Source organism: Gambusia affinis, linkage group LG07, assembly GCF_019740435.1.
Source record: "Gambusia affinis linkage group LG07, SWU_Gaff_1.0, whole genome shotgun sequence".
NCBI classification, from domain to species: Eukaryota; Metazoa; Chordata; class Actinopteri; order Cyprinodontiformes; family Poeciliidae; genus Gambusia; species Gambusia affinis.
This window is the reverse complement of record NC_057874.1, coordinates 2,904,083-2,920,646: the sequence shown is the minus strand read 5'-3', so window position 1 is coordinate 2,920,646 and position 16,564 is coordinate 2,904,083. Positions and strand designations below refer to the sequence as shown.

At 39.9% G+C, this 16,564-nt stretch overlaps 1 protein-coding gene across 2 annotated transcripts; it reads left to right on the top strand.

The window, feature by feature from the left end:
* Positions 1–850: 850 nt before the first annotated feature.
* elk4 (ETS transcription factor ELK4) lies at positions 851–16,199 on the top strand. Of its 2 annotated transcripts, none has more exons than XM_044121410.1 (6): positions 851–1,268; positions 3,897–4,111; positions 5,430–6,185; positions 7,331–7,573; positions 11,280–11,399; positions 11,479–16,199. In XM_044121410.1, exons 2-6 carry the CDS (start codon positions 3,905–3,907, stop codon positions 11,575–11,577), a joined length of 1,425 nt encoding a protein of 474 aa, XP_043977345.1. In that variant the 5' UTR covers positions 851–1,268; positions 3,897–3,904; the 3' UTR covers positions 11,578–16,199. The 2 variants fall into 2 exon arrangements, with proteins under 2 accessions (XP_043977345.1, XP_043977346.1); XM_044121411.1 differs by having other exon boundaries at positions 852–1,268; positions 7,334–7,573.
* The last annotated feature ends 365 nt before the right edge of the window (positions 16,200–16,564 follow it).

Here is a 16,564-nt window from a genome sequence, read left to right as displayed (position 1 = left end):
AGAATTCTGATTCCAAATGTGAGAATTCCATTTCTAACATAGACAGCAAGCATTTCCCACCAACTGATACTGGTACAGTTAAAAAAAAAAAAAGAAAAAAGAGAAAAAAAGGTGCTGTAGTTGTAGCAAAAATAATTCTACTCCATTTGATGTAATTCAATTGAGCAGCGATACGTTCTATCTTACCCACAGTTACTGTTACAGTACAGAACTGGGTCAGCCTGATATTGGAGCACGACCCTAAAGTTTCTAGCGCTGCTCAGAAGTTAATCATCTGAAAGAAAATTCTTTGATGCAATCTTGATTTTTTTTTTTTAGGTGCAACATAATAGGACAATATAGAGTGCCTTGCAAAACAATTCATACCAATGTAAGTTTCATGTTACTTTCAAATTGGAAATGACAATATGTTTGATTTAGATTTTATGACGAAGAACAACACAAAAAAGTGCATTACTGTGAGTATAATGATGGACGACTTTTAAATCATTTGGCAATTTTTTCAAAACTATTTTTGAGTTGAGTGTTATGTCGAATAACAATCACAGGGTTCTCAACTTTATTTAGATTTAGTATGAAGGAAGAAGAAAATTATACATGTTTTTGAAAAATAAACATTTAAAAAAAATATGCCTTGAATTTGTAACACGCATCCTACAAGGAAAAACAACAGGTGATCTGTCACTCATTTCTTTAAAGTTGAAAGAAATTAAAAAAAAGATAGCATGTGCTAAAACCAGAGACGAAAACAAACAATGGAGGAAGTGATCTCTGTTTGTTTAATGGCGCATTTAAGTAACTTTTGAAATCGTAGGAATTCCAACTTGCATTGTTCTTACAGTCGTTCAGAGCGAAAACAACACCAAACCAGTGAAACCGATGAGATCGCCAAATAGCCTTCTATTCCATAATGTTACTGAAAATAGTTAAACTCAAGACGCTGTTCTTGTCTTATCTTCTTTGACTTAACCCCATTTGTCAAACAGCTTCTGTATGGAAGGACTTCACACCCACGAAGTTTGTGAAGAAAGTTGTCTGATTGGGTTTATACGCAGAACATTGAACGCAGCATCAGTTCCTGGTCAAAGGATACGCCGTCAGTGAGATCCAGATGCTTTTAAATCTGAATTCCTGAGTGGGAATTCGCTCAGCCCTTTGCTAGGACCTTGTTTCCCGACCCACGGTGCTGTAAGACCTTCCCAGAGATGACAGAGGAACACCTGGACGGGGCTCGACGACTCGGAAATTCAGCGGGCTCTTCGAGCGAGGTAACCTTAGCACAGGAGCTAACTTGGAGCTAGCCTTGGGCTAACTTAAAAGCTAGCTAGATAACGTCGGGGCTTTCATTTGTTTGACACCTCAGCCGTGTGTACGCGCGCGCTGAAGGCGACAGCAGCTGCTCGAGCTTTAATTTGGGACATTAACTGACGGCGAAGGAAACCTTTAAGCAGTGTTAGCTGTACCGAAACTATCCAAGGGTTCCCCATCAACAAGTGGTCTCTGTTCTGCACAGTGGGGAGCTGCTGGTTGCCTGGCAGCACGAACAAATCGCTCCACTTTAAAGTATATTGATAGAACTGTGCACCAAATCTGCCATTCCGTTTAGCACTTCATCCCTATGTCTACAGATAAGGGTTTCAATCAGTGTTGTATGTTATGTAACTCTCTGTGGTAATCTTCTTCTCCGACTGCAGTTTTTCTCACTGTCCTATTTTCCTCTGATATCGGCGCTTTTAACATAACGGTGTGAGACAGATTGGATAGTGTGTGTGTGTGTGTGTGTGTGTGTGTGTGTGTGTGTGTGTGTGTGTGTGGGTTGGGTGTTCGCCATCCAACCATGTCGCATGAGTCAGGCCAGATTTATTCCAAGAAGCTTAAACATCTAGATAGCGACGGATCCTGTCAGAGTAGAAGTCATAGTCTGATGCAGCAGCAAAAATACCAGAGACACCATTCAAAAATGAATTATTTTTGAATTCAAAATAATTCAAAAATGAATTATTTTGTTGCCTTTCTTTTGTGTGGAAAAGGTAACATTCCACACAATATTATTATATTGTGTGGAATATTTGACACCATATTTTTTCATTACAGGAGGGCGTAATGACTCTCCTTTCATCGTCTGTCCTGTCAAAGGACAGAATCGTTTTGTTTACTTACATTCTGGTAGAGAACTGACCGACACGCAATGTTTTAATGGCGTTATTGATTGGCTCTGATCAGTCATCAGCAGATCAAATACTAATAATTCTAGCCCACCAAAACTAAGAATTCCCACCCTTTTGTTTAAATCTTAGTAAAAAATCAGTTTTGTATCAATAGATGGGATTTTGTCATACATTCATTTTCTGTTGGATTAAAAAAAGGTTGGAACTATTATTACTCTTTTGGTCTCTCTTGGCGTAATAGTGCTGAGAAGATGACCAAAATTAGAATCTGCAGGTCACAGAAATCATGTCATGGATATCTGCCTAAGAGTAGTGGGTCTTTGTCAAATTGCTTTTTTTTATCTCTTTGTTTTTTGAGATTCTCAGTGGGGTTAATTTGAGATTTCTCCAGCAGTCAGTCAGAAATCAGAAACAAACAGTTTTTTTTCTCTTTATCGATTCTGATCATTGAGTATCAGATGAAATACTGAAAATCTGATTTATCCCTGCCCATCAAATGCATGCAAACTAAAAAGGGAAATACATCATTCTTATATAATTTTGCAAAAGGGTTTTTTAAATATATATATAAAAAAGTTGCTGCTATGGTTTGAAAAGTAGCAAAATATTGCTCCAAAATTGTTAAGTTGGCAACATTGGGTGGTGCAAACTGCGGACGTGGAGATGTGGCGTCATGGAAGCTTCTGCCAGCACATGGGAACAGTGGCTGATTTTCAGACATTAGTGAAGGAAGATAAGATTGGTTTGTTAACTAGAAATAACAAAAACTGAAATTAAGAAAAAATATTTTTTTTTGCTAACTGTAAAAAAATAAAAACAGTAATTAATGGGGGAACAACTATAACTATATTGTGCATTTATACAACTAACTTTGTTTTTGTCTTCATTAATCTATTTAATAACCCTTTGAACTGATGTGAAATGGATATATTTTTTTTCTCCACACAAGCAGTTTACGTCACAAATTACGGCATTGTCTGTTCCTCCTGGCGGCGCTTATGCTGGTCCGCAAAAAGGCAACAGCAAACATTTAGAATCAGTTGGTTGTTCAATAATAATTTTTTGAAAACAGTCTCTACTGATGGGTATTCATTACCCAATAGATGTATACATAAAGCACAATACAATACTCTGGTTCATTTTTACATCGGTGCAGAATTCAAAATGGTCAAAGTATGAAAAGTTAAAACTACTACTATAAAAACCAAACAATATTCAACTAATAAATACTAAACATTCAACTAATAATAACTAATGAAAACTAGCAAACACATCACATACTGACTAAAACTAACTGAATTATACAAACAAAAAGTCACAACGACATAAAACTAAACTATAATGAAAAAACCCAAACTATTAAAACCCTGATAAAAATTGGCCAATCACACAAACTTTAGGAAATTGGTGCTGATCATTTGGCACACTCCTAATTTTAAAGATCTCAGTTTGGTAAAGATGGCAAAAATGAACATTTTACAACCTGGCATCTTAAGAGTTTTCTGAATGAATCCTGTACTCCACAAACCCCAACTGGTGTTGATTGAACACCAGGTTCCTCTACCACTGCATCACCTTCCTTCAGTGTGGGAATCTTGTGGGGGCAACACTTCTATCAGACGGTGCTGCTGAACTGACTCGCAGTGACTCCACTTAACGTTCTAAATAAACGCTTCAGTGTCTGATTGTGTGTCTGGTGTGTGTTTTCTTATTTTTCTTTTTCCTCAGTAAGCGACATGGACAACTCTGTCACCCTGTGGCAGTTCCTACTCCAGCTCCTGTTGGACTCCAGCAACGAGCAGCTCATCTGCTGGACCAACGAGGAAGGAGAGTTCAAGCTGCTGCAGGCTGAGGAGGTGGCCCGGCTTTGGGGAGCCCGCAAGAACAAGCCCAACATGAACTATGACAAGCTCAGCAGGGCGCTGAGGTACTACTATGACAAGGTATGCTCCGGTGACCTCTGACCTCTACACAGGATCTGGTCAATCAGGGAGGTTTCATGCCAAAGAGAAAAAAAATCCCACAATTCTTTTCATGAGCATTTAGGAGTTTACGCTTAAAATGTGTGAAAATACTCTGATCCTATTGGTTCACAGCAACAAGAAAGGAATGGCAGCTTGTATTCAGTTGAGACCAGAAGTTTACATACACTGAATGAAATGACACGTCATCCACCTTTCTTCTTCTCACTCCAGCATTGCCTCTTATTTACCTCCATCCGTCTTCCTGTCCAGAGTGAAGTAGAGCGTTAAGGAGGAGCAGCAAAAGCAATTGAAGTGGATTAGCAGAGATTAATATCAAAAGATAACACGTCTAATATAAAGGTGAATGTAGTTCTCACTGCGGAGTAGAGATGTCAATCTTTCATTTGCAGTGATTTGATTCAGTCTTTTAGGGTCACAATTTGAATCAAACAATATTTATTTCAGAATAAAATTTTTCTGTTCAAATGTTCTGGAGATTCTGCTTAAACAAATCTAATGCATTTAGTTAAAACAAATTTATTTGATTTCATACTGTATCAAATTAAATCAGTTAAGACTTAAACAAAAATAGTTTTGTGCATAAAATTCTGTAACTTTTCTTCTATTAGGCTACATTTGTAGTAATTATCAATATAAGGTTACATTGCACTGGAGCTGATGTCAATAATTTGTTTTTGGATAATTAAAGTGAATGACACAAAAAATTAAACATACAGAGAAAACCCCATTAAAAAAATAGAAATATATACAATACAGTTAACATTCACGTTTAATATGCACAAGATTTGTTTAAAATGCAGAAAAAGACAGTGACAGGTCAGCTTATCTGCCTGGCTTTTCTTTAATAAAAAAATTCAAAACTCAAAGAATTATTCAAAATACTTATGGTGGGTGATACAGTATTCTACAGTGACCTAGAGGACATGTGATTTGATATGCACTCTGCTCACAAACAAGAGCGGCAAAGATGCACAACTTACACATTTTAAAATCTTTTTTATTTTTATTTTGAATCAGTTCAGAATTCCCAACACTAGGAATTGTTATTCTCTATAGAATACATTTTTTTCTTTCACCACTAGTGCAGAGAAATTCTAAAGTAAGAAGCTCTGTAGACTGGTGCCCACCCTGCCTGTGGTTTGACCCTGTGGGCGTTGAGCCATGCTACTCTGGGACGTCTGTGGCTTTGGGCTTGGTGCAGACAGGAAGCACCCAGCTGCCACACGCAGAGGGCGGTGCTGCTGATTCACTCTGCTCCGTCTGCTCTGTCTCGTAGAACATCATAAAGAAGGTGAACGGCCAGAAGTTCGTCTACCGCTTTGTGTCCTACCCCGACATCCTGAAGGGAGACGCCGCTGCCCGGATGGACGGGGGGGACGATGGAGCGGGCGGAGTCCTCCCTGCTGCTGCTAAGAGGTTGGACGGTGCTCTGCTGGAGGCGGAGTCTGACGACCGCTCCAAGGCGGGGTCGGGTCCGGCCACTCTGGGCTCCAGCACTAAGCAGTCCAACAGAAACGACTACATCCACTCCGGCCTCTACACTTCGTTTCATCTCAACTCCCTGCACAACGGCCGGCAGCTCTTCAAGTCCATCAAGGTGGAGAACCCTGCAGAGAAGCTGGCTGAGCGGAGGGCCGCCTCCCAACAGAGCCAGGAGACCCCCCCTCTGCTGCAGGCGCCTCCAGCAGCCGCTCCGCCGTCGGTCATCAAGTTTGGAAACAGCCCGCCAAAGCCGCATGCCGCGCCGCCTCCTCCGGTCGCCATGGAGACCACCCTGAGCGGCTTGGACTCCCTGCAGGCTCCGCCTCAGAGGGCCGAACTCGTCAGCACACACTCCGCCCTGCACCCCCAGTCCGTCTACTCGCTGGAGCACAGCCGGCAGTCAGAACCCGGCCTGGGCCTTCCTTACCTGGGGGCGGCACGGGAGGCCGCTCAGGAGGGAAACGTGACCAACAGTGACGGCGAGTCGGGGGGCTCCGGATCTACAGAACCGGCTGCTCTGGAGACACCGGAGACCCAGGCACACGACAAGGCCAGTACACTGCTGCAGATATCTCTACATCTTTCTACACAGGACAGAGCATGTCTCATATTATTTATCATTTATCCTGATTAGCTTCTTATAAGACTTTTGATTTATAGTTCTCACAATAAATTCAAACCATTGATGAAAAAGAAGGTAAAACTGTAAAAAAACAAAAAAAACATTGTTAAACCCCTGAAAACTGTTTGTATTGTTGGGATTGTTAGCAGGGAGATACGGAGCTACGTTTTTCACTTCCGATACCAATCAGCTGATCCTGATCTAATATAGACAAAATATAAAAAAACAGCTGAATTAAAGTAAAATGTTTCTTTTTTGCTAACTGCACCAGTGCAGCACACTTGAACAAATAGCTTCATAAACTTGGTCAAACGTGTAAAAACAAAACAACTTTAATTTATTCAGTCAGTTTAACAGCCAATGGAAAATTAATAATAAAGAAACTCAAACTGACTAAAACAATGGGTTGACTAACTTAGTCAAATGTAAAAATGAACTAACAAACCTTCTTTCAAAAGTGTAATTAGGAATTCTAAATATAATGTAAAATGAATAATGAAGCATGATGTCCCTCAGAGCACAAAGTATAGAATTAGACTGAATAGATCTGACCTTTTACATCAGCCACATTGTCACTGATAACCAATTTAGATCATTTTTCAATATTGGGACCGAAACTGATATTGATATCAGATTGGTGCATCTCTAATGGTTAACTTTACTATTTTCTCCACTGTTTGCTCAGTGAAAGTATCAATAAACTTGGAGGTATGTGTGCAGTTTAGTGTTATAAATCACACGCATGGTGTCCTCTTCATGTGTGGAGTCCTGAAGAGGCGTGTTACAATAATGTTTTTCAAGAGCAGTACATGTGTTTGTGCCATGCAGTCGCAGTCATACAGTTACCTAAAAAAGTGGTAAATAGTTCTTATTTTCACTTTTATCATTATAACAGTTCCACAGAATATCGTGATAAATCTAAGTCCATATTGCCCAACTTCTAGATTAAAATAACAGATTAATGTTGACAGTATTTAGAGTTTGTTTAAACCAGCAGATCTTCCTGTGTGGCTGTGATAGTTGATAGATTGAAGTGTGACCCGTGTTCTTAAAGGAACCTGTTGTGTGTCCAGCAGGTGGACGGCGGCATCAGTGTGTGTATGGACGAGCCCAGCCTGGTGGACACTGAGACCAGTTCGTCCTCGGTGAACAGCAACACCGCGGGAAGCGCTCAGGCTCTGGGAAAAACTCGTAAACCGCCAAAGGTCCTGCAGCTCAGTCCGCCCGCTCTGCTCGTCACCACGTCCGAGTTCTCCCCCATGAACCTGTGCAGCCCCTCGCTGCCCACTGCCTCACTCACACCAGCAATGCTCCAGGTGAGACGCCTCTATACTGCCGCATTGCCATGTTTATCACATTACAGCCAATGTTGGTGTGCGGCGTCTCTGAATGCAGCGATTGCAGTTTTGCTGATCCCAATTTTGGCAGATACCGATTTTTAATTCTTCTTTTTTTTTTTGTCAGAAAAGTTTTTACCATTTTGCAGAGATAGATCAAATCTACTGCTTCTATTCGAAAAGTGCTGAGATCTTTAAGTTAAAGGTTTGTGAAGATTTTGGAAGGTGTTGAGTCAGACTGAATAAAATGAAGATGGACATTTTCTATAACTTAGTAGAGTATATCTACCTAGATCTATTTTTTTGTTTTTCTGAGTACTTGTTGTTTTCTGCGATAATTGGATTTATAAATGTGGAAACAAAACAGACGGGTGAATTAAAGCAAACTACCAGACTGGTTTCTGCTGGTGTAAAGTTGCAGAGTGATCAGCATAGAGGTTGAGCTGGCACCATGTCAGTGTTTGTTTTCCATGACCTGCTTCTGTTGCATCTGTTCTTCCTGTCAGCTCCTGCTGCACAAAGTAGAACAGAGACGCAAGGCGACAGCAAAACCTCTCAGCAAACCTCTGAGCTCAGGCTGGAAACAACAAACATCTGTTTGAAGTTAAAAATATAATAAAGTGCAAAATGCTGAAAATCTGTGAATACTTGAGACCCCCTTTAAAACGCTCATAACTCCCAATTTAACATATCAAACACCAAATATACCTTAATATGCGTTAAGTGAAAACCATCCTCTGTCTACTTTGTCACTACTGTTGTAGGTTAAACCAATCAGCAGCAAGCAAAGAGAATGCCAATGGTCCATGGAGGTGGTAGTGTGATGGTTTGCTCTGAATCCAACCTCTCTGAGTCAGTTTTCTGGTGTGGGGTTAAAGTTCATTCCTTCAGTTGGATTCAAAGTTCTTGCTAGACTTGAACCTGCAGCACTCTGTTCTTTTCTGATCAGCGTTTACTGCTTTGAGTTAAAACCAAGCTGACAAATAACATTTATTTGTTACACATCTCTATTGTGAATGACATCTTGGATCTCAGTGAGGCAGCATGTATAAATAGATCAAAACTGTAGTTAAAATAATATAATCAGAGATTATAAAAGTTAGCAGGTCAGACCATAGAGTGGAAAAAGAGATATCAGTATCTGACCTGAAGGGTGCATTTCTTTTTTTCCCGCCTTTTTTTTTTTTTTAATCCAATAAAACCAAAATTCAACCTTCGGATAATAATTCTATGATTTATTCTGCATAAAGCCAGTACTGGACATTAAGAAAGAGCTCTCTACTGTCAGTCGCTGCGTTAACCATAAAATTGCACAAATCAAAATTAGCTGAATGTAAATATGCCAGTTTAACATAACCAGATATTTTTGTTTTATTTACTCTTTTCTTGCATTGTTTTTCACTGGTGTTGGACAGGATATGAACCTATATTACCCACTTTATCTGTCACGGTCCCATTTTACATCAGAAAGCCCAAAGTTTTAACAGTTTCCTGCTCTCATCCACTTCCCTGCTTTACATTCAGACATCTTCCAACTGCTGGACATCTAAATGAAGACAAGTCAACATCTTTTTCCGACCATTAATTTCAAAACGCAACCAGTTAATAGTTTTCTAATTATTACTATTATTATTACAATGGGAAAAAACATGACTTTGAATGTGTTGTTATTTTAAATCATAAAAACTCATTAATTCGTTAATTAATTCTTTGTGCAGATATGATGCAATATCTTTACTAGTTTATCACAAACGTGTTCCAAATAGTTCCAAGCCAAATGTGACTGTAAGAAAGTGACACTGCAGCTCCCAGGTGAGCAGCAGGGGGCAGTAGAGCTGCAGTAAAGTCTCCTTGTTGTTGGCTGTTGAACTGTTGGAGGTGGCGCTGTGAGTCAGAGTGGATTAGATCTGCTTGTTCAGGTCAGACCTGGTCATGGCTTCCAGCTCAAGCTCCCTGTCGGCTCACATATGGAGAGGTCCACCATTTAGCCGTCTCTGTCGTTTGCCTGTGATGGTCTTTGAAGCTGAAAATCTATTTTTCGAAGCATCAACACAAAACATAACAAAGAAAAAAGGAAAAAAAAAAAATCTCAAAATTCTGGGTTAATTTCAGTTGATATGATCGTCACATTATTCAGCAATAAGTATCACAATTCTGTGGTTTTCCGATATTTTGCATGATTCTTGTTTCACCTAACGATAATTCTTGCTTTTCAACCGTGTACTACACTGTAGAAAGTTGGTACGACAAAGTGTTTTCTATCTTATGTTGCTGCTTCTTTTCACAAGATGCTCTGAAGAAACAGATATTTCTCACAAACTTTTTTTTTTGTTGTCACATTTCCTCCGCAAACACATTTGAAGGTGCAAAACCTCTTTGTTTTCACTACCAAATTTTCCTCTCCTCATCCTCCACTCTCCACACAGGAACCTTCACAGTTGGACCTCAGCTGTGAGTTTGGAGGAGGGGGCAGCAAAATGTGGTTCTAGTTGGAAAAACTAGGAAAACAGTTTAGAAAAAAGGTTTCAGATGCCTATAATCTGCGAATGGATGATTTATGTTTTAGTCTGTGAGGAAGACACCTTGTCTGATTTTACAATTAGGCTAAAGACTTTTGTTTTTTGATTAAGCTTTTAGTTAGGCTGGGTTAGGTTAGCCTGTAGCTATAGGTCGTACAGCCCTTCAGTGGTTTGATGTTAGATACTAACTAGAATATAACACGTCATTCCTTGCAAATGTGAAACTTTACGCAGCTAAAAATTTCACAAAGCAGCTAAGTAAATTACCGCTCTAGAATTTGTCCAGAAAAGTTCATTTAGGGGAAGCTAAGTATGCTAAACATTTTCAAAGTTAGCAAAAAAGCTAAAGAGCTAAGCAAAAAAAAAAAGAAAAAAGTTAGCTCCACTATTAGCTGATTAGTAGAAGACTGTGGCCCACTTTAAATGGAAGACAGTTCCAAACCCACCAGCCCATTTCTGTCCTAGTGTGGATCAGAGAGCAGCCTGCGCCGACCTGCTGACCTTTTCTGTCCTCACATTGGACTTTCTACGTTAGGTTCTGCCTCAGAGCCGGTCCCAACCCCGCTGGTCCTTAGGAGACAGACCAGTAGCATATTCTGTGCCAGCTGTTGCTCCATAGATATCACAGCGTTTTACAGCAGTCATTTACAACAAGCTATGAGCGCTGACATTTTTATGAGGAGGATAAACATCCTAGAGCAGGGCAGCCGACAGCCAGACTCATTAAGCTGCTGATATTAATCTGACAGCCCGTGGCTTCAATAAGCTGGTTTATTTAATAAAATCCCAATAAATCATGATAGAGTTTTATGGTTGTACCGATTGCAGTTTTCTGACCTGACCTGCCAAATCAGATTTTGTGTGTGTGTGAAAATTGGCCAAAAAATGGTGACAAAGTTGCTAAGTTGGAAACAGTGGGGTGACTGTTGTAAGACGTGGATGTACAGACGTGATCTGGTGGGTGAAAAAAGGGAAGAGTGGCAGATTTTCCAGCCTCTGCTGAGCTAGATAAGGTCGTATTTTGCAGGTAAGCGTTGGCTGATCTCCCAAAATGGATGAAATCGGTGCAGCGCCGTAACGTTTGTGGTTGAAGTGAATCTGTTTTCAGGTTGGTAGATTCTGCTGCAGCACCTGCTGTAACCGTCGATGTTTCTGTCCCTCTTCAGACTCCAACCCTCCTGCTGACTCCCAGTCCTCTGCTGTCCAACATCCACTTCTGGAGCACGCTCAGTCCCGTCGCTCCCCTCAGCCCCGCCACCAGACGTCAGGGAGCCCACCTGTTCCAGGTGGGTGTGTGGAACCAGCTCTACTTCCTGTTTCTCTCCGTTCTAAGGCTGAACACCATCATTTCCTTCTCTGTCGCAGTTCCCATCGGTCCTGAACTCCCAGTTCCAGATCCCAGTCCAGAGCCTGGATGGGACCAACACACCCGGACCCATTTCCCCAGACCCCCAGAAAACGTAGACGCGGCCCACGCCCGTGTGTGGCAGACGGATGAGGCTGAAGCGTTCGCTTGGTCTTGTGGTATTCAAGCCCTCTGGACCCTTTTCTGTTCGCCATCCTGATGCATTCATTTTGTCTGGCTTATTTTGGGATCACAGCAGATGAAAAGGAGAGAGGGATTTCCATGGTAACCAAACCTGACACAATCTGCTTCACACCTAATGGGATTCCGGCTATGGCTTTGCTGCCAGACCTGTTCTTCTGACCTGAGTCCACTCTGGTCGTTTGTTGCTCCAACCTGATCAGCTGCTCACTACCCGACCCACACCACCTCCACCCTTCTGTCTTATTCTGACTTGTGGCCATAGTCCAAACTGAACCTTAAGTTATGCTTTGCAGATTTTTTAACACTCCTTTCACACTTTTTTCTATGATTCAATCCCAACATTCATTTGGTGGATCTCAGAGAGTGAAAGGAGTGTGAATACTTATGCAAGCCGCTGTGTGTGTTTGTTTTAATGAAACGTATGTGGACACCCTGACAGCCATGTTGACCTGTTCTGCCTTCTTTAGGGAAGAAAGAGAAGCCATACAGCATTTTTGGTCACAGGGGGCAGTCAACCAGCCGTAGTTCTCTCTGTGGCCACAGGGGGCAACCAACCAGCATTTGTTCTCTCTGTCATGGATCTTTAGTGTCCTGGGCTTGTTGGGGAGGGAAACCAGAGAACGGAAACAGAGGGAAGCGGCTCATTTGTTAGTGAGTGAGCTTTCTTTAATCCTCACCAGCTGGCCTTTACAACATTGTTTAGAAATGAGAAAGCAAAAAAAAAAAAAAAGATCCCTATGATTTTGTGAAAATATTAATACCATAAAAACTCTTTTTGATGCTTGCTATTTGTGGAACTCCTGAGCAGTTGTTTGTTGCATCTTTATAGAGCCAGTTAAGAACCTTAGAAGCATTTTGTTTAAATTCAAATTAAAAACAGATTTTGTTGAATCTCCAGTAGCAGTCAGACTTGCAACAAATCTAGAAAATCCTCTGACTAAAGATAGCTGTTGCATGGCATCTTATGACTGTAATGACATGCTAACAGCTAAACATCCAGGGACAAAGACAATATTCCACAGGAACATGTCCTGGATGACATCATCAGTAGTTACCAAACACTACTAATCCACTTCATTTGCTTTGGCCGCTCCCCTTTAACTCTCTGCCTGTCCGTATGGTTACCAAGCCGAGCAGAGAGACAGAGACTGTTCCTCTCTCTGCTCTGCATCATGAAGCTTCCTCTTCAACGCTGCTTGGAATTATTGTAGCTTTTACGATGCTAGTCAGGTGCTCCTAGTTGGAAAAACAGTACGTTGTTGCCACGGTTACGCATTCTAACTGTCCACAAGTAAAAAAAGCAAGAGTAATCGTACAATAATGCAACACCTCAACCAAAAGGATTAACAAAAGTGTAGAAGAGAAGAAATGAGAGCTAGCGTAGCTCCTGCTGCCACCACCAGGGGCACTGTTCTAGAATTAGTTTGATTCCAGTTCAGCACTGAACATTCAGTACTAAATTGCTTCAGCATCTGTTTAGTGACATGCATATTTGTACAACTCCACGTTCATTCAATCTGTCCTGTGAACTTCTACGTTCTCGTCAGCAGATGCTGCCGTCTTCCCTCTGTTTCCAGTTTTAAAAGCTCCAAACAAAACCGGCTGGAATTAAAGCCGAGCCTGTTGATGGCTTTTTTTTTTTTAACCACAAATAGCAATACCTTTGCTTGCCCAACAGTCAGCCAAAACATTATGACCTCTTTCTCCTGCTGAGCTGGAAATGCACCGAGCAGTCAGCCGGAATCAGGTCTGCTCAAGACACTAGACATTCTTCAGTGTGGAAGTTCTTACTGTGGGAAGCAAGAAAGGGTTAAAAGCGACTTAAATGTAAATGTATCGTCAGCCGTTTATTTAGGCTAATAATATTTTCAACAGGTGATGGGAAAGCTAAACCTATTACTGAAAAGTTGTTCTCTTCTATTTTTTCCTAAGGTTTTATTCTCCAAATTTAAACAGCCACCACTGACAGACAAAAAATTATTTGCTGTTTTGTTTTTTATTATTATTTTTTATTGGAGTTGACTAAAATGAACTAGAAATGTCCAACAGCGGAGCATCATATGTCTGGATGACAGTTTGTAGCTTAAAGTTGCTTCTCAGCTTTAATGCTTAAAATCCAAGGTGTCAAACTCAAGTGTTTCTATGACCCCTCTAATCTCAAGATGGCCACATAAATCAAATCAGATTATTTTTTAACTATACATCGTCAAATTACATCAAAGATTAACAGTAAATCTTAAAGGCTTAATAGGTAATTTTATCAATAAATTTCATCAAAGATGCAACTATTATTTGAGTTACTGATTACCCTGATGATTAATTAAACTTTTATACAATATTAGAAATATATATATATATATATATATATATATATATATATATATATATAAAGAGAGGAGAGCTTATAATTTGTAGCAAAAGATGAATCTGTAACTAAAAGTACTTTTAATACCAACATGTAAAAAAACTCAGGCGATTCTGCTTGACTTGACATCAACACACTGAAAGAGTGAAACATTTGATCCAAGTTAAGAAGATGGACTTAATCAAATTAAGTTTATCCAATTACATACATTAAGCTAAGTCATGTTATACACAGGTTAATAAATTAAGTTTGACAAACTTAATTTGATTTCCTGTAACAGTTCTCCATTTTTCAGTGTAGTTAATAAATGGGTAGCAAAGGTGCTATTTTTAACAGAGTCTGAACCAGGTGATATTAAAACTGCCACTTTAGGATTTCTGGGTTAAACATATTTACAGTTCTTTTCTTTTATCTTAAATGCTAATTGTATATATTTTTTTGTACAGTTTTGGCTTGATTGCTGCTCTGACTCTGTTGCTCTTTCAGCAAACTCCTTTTCTTGGGTCTGTATACTGGAGTTAGGGATTAATCGATCACTAAATCAGCTTACAGTTATTTCAATACCCGATTCATCCAATTAATCGCTATTCAAGATCTTGATGCAGCCAGAAATGAAAGAGAGTGACAGCGCTGCATCACTCTCTCCTTCTGATTGGGTACTGATGTTTCGGTTCTTTCTCTCTCCGTCTGATTGGCTGGTGATGTTTTGGTTCTTTAACCCAGAGCGCTGCCTGAACATTTCCCCGCTGCCTACCCATCAGCCACCTGAAGCCCACTCCACGTGTTTTACCCGACTTTAAAGCCATAAGTCTGACAGACTCCAGAGGTACTCCCCGCCTCTCTCTGCCATCTAACATTGAAAGCGTTGCGTGGCGCTTGTTTACACCGTGCTTGGATTAAAACTAAAAAAAACAAACCACAGAGGTGTGTTCTGTTTTTAACCAAAGTGTCAAACTCTAACCCAGGGACGGGTTAGATGGGTTGGTGCAGGACACACGCTCACTCAGATGGAAACGGTGCCTTACCGCAGCCAAGCCCAAGGTCAGCCTCACTAAGCTCTCTCTCTCTCTCACAGAGCTCTTTTTATTTTATTTTAAATTTCAGACGCCGTATCTTAGATGTCAACCAAACCAGAGAATTGGAGGAAAACTCAGCAGCAGTGTAATTCTGGATGCGTTGCTGTACATACAGACAGCCACATGAGCCGACGCGCTCGGCATGTAAAATACCAGCTTCACGTCGGCGGCCATGTTCCTTCTTAACCTGCCTCTTAATGTTTGCTCAGAAAGTGTATAGCTAGATATATATATATATATATAGAAGGAGAAAAACAACCTTGTCTTTAACTCATTGTAACCTCCATTTATTTTCCTGTAATGCAATAGAATTCTCAGAATAATTTCTATTTTTGTAAATCAGTGTCTGCTTTTTAATATTCCTCTTTGTGCATGTTTTTTTTGTATCCTTGTTTTATTTTGTGTAATTTTTGGGGAATTAATGTTGGGGTTTTTTTTTCTTTCTTTTTTTAGGAATCAAAGCCTTATTGGGATAAAATCAAAGTCTGTTTTGTATGTTGACTGTTTTTTGATATCGTGTTGATATTGTACATGCAGATGTTGTGATCAGACGTTTGCACTTAAGAGTTGGGGGTTCCTGTCATATTGGATTCTGTCACTTTTCTAGGATTTCCTTTGACTATAGAAATGTATTTTTCCCCGTAAAGGGAGGATTTCATTATGCACTTGTATTTTATAAGAACAAAAGGAGCTAAATCTAAAGTTTTACAGTTTGTATGGAGAAAAAAGACTAATTTGTAATTAGGCACTTGCACAAATCTTTATAAAAATGTCTACAACCCATAGAACAGATATATAGAATAAGCATCTTTTGCTGTAAGTTTAATAGTAAAAACAGCTATAAAATGGTCCCAAAGCTTTTTTTTCTCCTCCAGTCGTCTTGGAGTTCAGTTTTGTCTTCATATCTGCTCTCTTGATTCTTTTCCTTGAAATGTAAAAAGTTGTTTTTAAAGAATGACTGTTTTTGCTTTGTTTTGTCCAGTTTGATGCTTATTCAAAATGTTTACAAGCTGCTTGTCTTGAGTGGCATATTGATGTGCGAGAAGCCTGGAGGAAATCTGTACAACAGACCAATAAAAAACAAATGTCTAACTGATGCCAGCTTTAATGTGTGTGTGTGTGTGTGTGTGTGTATGTGTGTGTGTCTGATCGGTCTTTGGAGCCCTGGTGGTTTCTAAACTCCAGATCTGGTTCATCTTGTTGAGATCCAGTTGAAATCAGAATTTTGCATAAACATTTTTTCCTCCCCAACTGAACTGAAATCAGAACAAACTTCTCTCGTTTTAGATGAGTTAGAATTATCAAAAATATTTCTATTTCCAGATACCACAATAATAAGACTCCTGATGGTTTGAACAGATAAACACAGCCTCTTCAAACATATTTATTCCTATGAATTAAATTCCTTTCAATGAGATGACAAAATGCAGGCGTGATAATATTGGTGTCCACAAGTTCACA

Bases quoted from the DNA above. Each gene is read 5' to 3' on its own strand.
- elk4 (XM_044121410.1), top strand. From the start codon at position 3,905: ATGGACAACTCTGTCACCCTGTGGCAGTTCCTACTCCAGCTCCTGTTG. The intron at 4,112-5,429 runs GTATGCTCCGGT...TCTGTCTCGTAG, and splicing joins TGAGGTACTACTATGACAAG to AACATCATAAAGAAGGTGAA. The intron at 6,186-7,330 runs GCCAGTACACTG...TTGTGTGTCCAG, and splicing joins AGACCCAGGCACACGACAAG to CAGGTGGACGGCGGCATCAG.